The sequence below is a fragment of the Sinocyclocheilus anshuiensis genome, unplaced genomic scaffold (genome assembly GCF_001515605.1).
Source record: "Sinocyclocheilus anshuiensis isolate Anshui unplaced genomic scaffold, SAMN03320099.WGS_v1.1 scaffold144, whole genome shotgun sequence".
NCBI lineage: Eukaryota > Metazoa > Chordata > Actinopteri > Cypriniformes > Cyprinidae > Sinocyclocheilus > Sinocyclocheilus anshuiensis.
Window position 1 is genome coordinate 899288 of NW_015555720.1, and position 5142 is coordinate 904429.

General features: G+C 35.7%; 1 protein-coding gene across 3 annotated transcripts in view; it reads right to left on the reverse strand.

Annotated features, from left to right (window-relative positions):
* Positions 1-5142, reverse strand: part of LOC107672385 (protein KIAA0100-like) — a 24893-nt gene that overhangs the window by 17861 nt on the left and 1890 nt on the right. For 2 of the 3 annotated variants that reach the window (XM_016465543.1, XM_016465544.1), the window contains exons 4-13: positions 4585-4634; positions 4363-4504; positions 3445-3563; positions 2293-2353; positions 1984-2176; positions 1042-1165; positions 838-962; positions 664-731; positions 412-536; positions 196-314 (exon numbers count right to left, since the gene is read on the reverse strand). In XM_016465543.1, coding sequence (XP_016321029.1) covers positions 196-314; positions 412-536; positions 664-731; positions 838-962; positions 1042-1165; positions 1984-2176; positions 2293-2353; positions 3445-3563; positions 4363-4504; positions 4585-4634 — 1126 coding nt within the window. The remainder of the gene's footprint in view (positions 1-195; positions 315-411; positions 537-663; positions 732-837; positions 963-1041; positions 1166-1983; positions 2177-2292; positions 2354-3444; positions 3564-4362; positions 4505-4584; positions 4635-5142) is intronic. The other variant, XM_016465545.1, reaches the window with a different exon arrangement.

Here is a 5142-nt window from a genome sequence, read left to right on the forward strand (position 1 = left end):
TATATATATACACATGAAAACGTATTCTATAAAGCTAAGCTACATAATCACAACGTGAAAATACTTTCTCATTCATCTCTAACTGGTAGAGAACAAAACATGCTGTTATTTCGAGTAATTCCTATCTAATCTGAATGGGTTGTTCAACTGTCTATTGTTTTTAACAGCGTTCAATAGCCACACTTCTCTATTTACCAGTGTTGGCTGAGATGAAGCCCAGGGCAAAGGGTGGCGTATCTCCCAACTGCACTGACACATTGACATTAGACACGGAAGAGCTTATCATCAGGGGAGCGTCCAGCTGAGGGCAACGCCTGGGAGAGACGAAAGGACACTTATGAGAGAACAATAAACAAGACCACCATTACTGCCCAATCTGGGACGCTCAGAAAGCAAGCGGGCGATTTATACCTCGTTTTTTTATGCGAGAGCTGGTCCCATGATAACATGTCCAGCCAATGGGAGAACTCTTGATGACGGTAGTGGATGATACAAGTGTTGACGGTGACCGTGCTAGAGATGTCAACAGATGTCACCTTAAGAGAGAGTGAAGGTAGAAACAATAATGAAGAACAAAACAAACACGAAGCTGCAAAACATACAGCAAAGAAAGATTTTGATTTGCATAGAGAAATCATATAGAAAGCGAGCAAAACAACTCACCTGCAGTATTGTTCTGAGTGTGTTCAGACATAAAATTCTCTGTCGGCTTTGTGACAGTAAAAGACCATCTGAAAAACACCCAGTACCCACAATACGTAGCTTTAAGTGTGTGTTCAGATCCCTAACTCTAAGCAAAAATAACAGTGATAAAGAGTGTGTTCATGTGTACTTTACCCTCCAGCAGAAGCTCCAGACGGCTCTGTGGGAAACTGAGCTCAGGGGAGAAACTCTTCAGAGGAAGCTGCTCATCATCACGATCATAACCCAGCTTCAGAGATTTTAAAGTCCAGTTCAAAAGTCTGCAAAGCAAACATAGTTTGTTAGAACGCAAAAATAAAATTCAAGATTGATCAGAAGAACTGTAACATCACTGTTCACCTCTTCTGACTGTGCATGGAGAGTGTGATATTGGTGTTCTCAAAATCCACATTGACCTTCTGTGGAATCAGGTTGTGAAGATGCTCAATTGCTTCAGTTTGGATGTAAGGGTCTTCTTTGTCATCTTGAAGAGGCAGGCACAAACACCAAAAAGCTTTAACATTTATATTTACAGCAAGGTTAATTACTATATTATATATATATATCATATTATAGTATAGTATAGATTAATATATTTACAACAGTTTTCACTAGTTGAAATAATATGAAAAGTTAACAGAAATAAAATAGAATACATAAACTAATTTTAATTCTGCTACGTGCAAAGGCAACATTTGAAGATGAACATTAATTACTGAAATATGTTAAACCATAACTGAAATGAATGAAAACTATAAGCTATAAAACATATTTATAACTAAAAACCATATTTAAAATAAATAAATAAAACAAAATTACTAAAACTTTGACTGAAATTAAAATGGAAAATATATATTTAAAAAACACACTTCAAAAATAAAAACTATAAACTATAATGATTTACAGCAGGGATGCACAAAAAACTAACTGCGCACACACATGTGTGTATTATTATCATTACTAAATAGAAATATTTAACAAAATAAGAATATACTACTGTAATATTTCACTGTAAAGAAAAATTTAATAATTTTATTTTAAAGAACTGTAAAATTACAATACTACTATTTACTGCATCTTAATTTTTTTCATTTTCAGATATTAAACTATCAGGCTTTTAGTTTGATGGAAAACCGCAGGATGTCAAAAGCTTCTCTTTTGTTAACAACATCCGGTTTAAATTTTTTTCATTAAATTGCAGCCTTTGCCATTTGATAATTGCACTAAGCTAAATTACGATTTCGGATGCATTATGACTAACTGCATAGCTTTAATGTAATGTGTGTAGCTTAAAGGTCAAACCTGCAGTGTGAGCTGTGCAGACAGCAGGAGCAGCTCCTGGAGGTTTGGGGAGCTGGCTGAGGAACAGGCCCTCGTGAAGCTCAGCCAGCAGAGTTCTCACACACAGTCCCAGACGACCCGGCCTGAGACCAGGCAGACTCACGTCACCATTCAGGGCCAGACTCAGCGATACCTCAGCCAGACACGTGTCCTGCTAATGAGAGCACAGGCATTCAGTTACCACCTTGTAACCATTTAACCCAAACGTTTATGTTTTGTACACAACATAGTGAATTAACACCTTAACACATGAATGTTTGCTGTACATACCAGTCTGCTGCTCTTCAGAACTTTACTGCTAAGTTGTCCCACTGAGAAATCCCAGGCCAACCTGACAACATATCAGCAAGTTGTCATTTGAGTAGGCAGTTGGGTAGCTTGTTTCTCTAAAGGGCTTGGTCGGGGCCAAAATGGTGAAAGATTGTGGCTTGATCCTTGTGGAATAGGAATAGGGATGCACAGTATACTGGTATATTGGTTATTAAAATAAAAAGTACATTTATCAGTAGATATTGGATAATTAATTGTGCATGTTCATTACACTAGCATTCAAAGGTTTGAGGTTAGTAAGATTTTTTTTGTTATTTGCTTTTATAATTAATACTTTTATTCAGCAAGGATGCATTTAATTGATTAAAAAAGTGACAGTATAATGTTTACAATGTTGTCAAATATTTCCTGTTGTTTTAAACTTTTTATTTAGAAAAGAATCCTGAAAAACAATACGTAAACTGAAAACTGAAGACCTGAGTAATGGCTGCTGAAAATTCAGCTTTATCGTCATTCATCAGAAGAATAAATTACATTTTAAAAAGTAAAAATAGAAAACAGTTATTTTAAATTGTAACAATTTTTCAAATTATTACTGTTTTTATTGTATTTTTGGTCAAATAAATGCAGCCTTGGTGAGTATAAGAAACTTTTTTAAAAACATAAAAATCAGTCAATCAACAAATCAAATTCAAAAACAAAAAATATTACCAATCCCAAACATTTTTTAATTTTACTTTACCTTTTTCTCACTTAAATTAATTCTAAGAAAAAAACTAGTAATAACACTATTAAATAAATATCCATTTCTCATACTGTGCGTTATAATATTATGATGCCTAAATTGTACTTGTAACATTTAAAATGGTTCCTTTTACCATTTAGAATGACTGTTTTTTTTTTTTTTTTAGACAAAATAGCATAGAATTTAGATATTAACCATTTATTGCCATGGTCAATCGTGGCCATTTGTTACTAATTTATATTGGTCACAACATGAAATTAAGTACAGGCTTAATGGTTTTAAAGCTTCAGTGCATCCCATTCGGTTGGTGAAGTGAGCTTTACCCGCTATGCACACAGCTATCAGTCACACAACACCATCCAGAAGTCTTTTTAAAAAGAAGTTCTTCTTTTTCACAGGCTAATCACCTTTTACTTTGATGATCCAGCAGCAAAGTGATGGCAGAGGATGTCATGTGCCAGAGGGATTCAGGCAGTGCCAGATTCAACACCATCACATTTATAGAGTCAATGTGGAATGACAGCAGCTGCAAAACAGACACCACTGGACAATTTAAAGGTGACATATCATGAAAATCTGACTTTTCCAGGTTTTAAGTGCTATAATCAGGTCCCCAGTGCATCTACCAACCAAGGAAACGTAAAAAAAGATTAACCCAGTAACTTTGTTTTGGGAAGCCTTTTTCTGCAAGCGTCTGAGAAAACGAGCGCGTCTGATTTCGCTCCCTTGGTGACGTGGCAAAGGGATCTCATTATAATATTACCGCCCCTTAATCTGCACGTTTCCACCCATGGCGCAGTTATTGTGTTTTCGCAAGTGACAACGGTGTACTAGTTCTAATGCCATGGCAAAAGTTTGAGCAAAACATGCTAACTGTTGCTGAAACTTCACAGACACATTCTGGGGACACCAGAGACCTATACTACATATTGTAAAAAAAGGCGCATAATATGTCTCCTTTAAAGGAACTGTACAATTGTATCCACAGTATTGAACTTGCAGTGAAAGTCCACGGAGAACGGCATTCCATTCTTTCATATAAAATTATGAGATAAAAGGTAGGATATCATTTTGCACAGGCCAACTGAGTAAGTGAACATTAAGGAGTATAATTTTTAAATCTTGTAGTGATATTTTTGAAATAGCATGGGCTTTCTGTCTTGCCCCATTGAATTTCATTGCAAGTGCATTACTATAACACCCTTTTCTTTTCTTCAGAACAATATATATTGCTCTTCTGTGGTAATCAACAGCATGTCAGCTTTGCATTGAGCTTAACTTGTACTGAACCTGGGATTCTCCAAAACAACAGTCAAGTTGATTACCTGAGAGAGGAGGTGCAGGGTAGAGGGACTCGGAGGAGGTCTTTTGGAATTCTCCTCATTGCTTTTAGGAGCCCGGGGCCTAAATGGCTCCTGTAGGTCAAAGCGGACCCGAGCCTCACCCACACACAACGCCAAAAACCTCCTAACAAATACAACACAATCACAATGACCGATCATCAACAGACAATATTTACACTAACTATGTCTTATAATTATACTTACGGCAAGTCCGGGTTAAGTATTTTGCAAGAAATCCATATCCTGTCAATTTCCTACAAAACAGAAAAAGGCTTTATAGTGCTAGAATATATATTAAACATCACTGCACCACACCAGTTGCAACTCTTAACTACATACAATCTACTGCATCATATTTGATATGCAAATTTCTATTTATTAGGCCTTTATATTATCACCATGACCCACCTGTTGTACATAATCTACTACATGCCTTCTGTAATCTGACTGATAGTTTATACTTTTTAGCAAGTAAAAGGCCTTTTAGTAGGATCGTTAAAAAAAGAAAAGAAAAAAGCCCGTCTTCAGGTAGTGGCGTTTCGCTGTGAAATCTTTACTGATTTTTATAAAGTAAACGTAAGAATAACTTTTATAATTAGAAATATTTTAAGATGAACATTTACTGGACTGAAGCAACTTAGCTTTACTTAATTATCCATTTATTACTTAAAAATCACTTTAAAATGTAAGCATCAAATATGAAACATCAGGCTTTTGAGGAGCATTTATTTGTCCATCTCTCAATCATCACTGCACTGCACT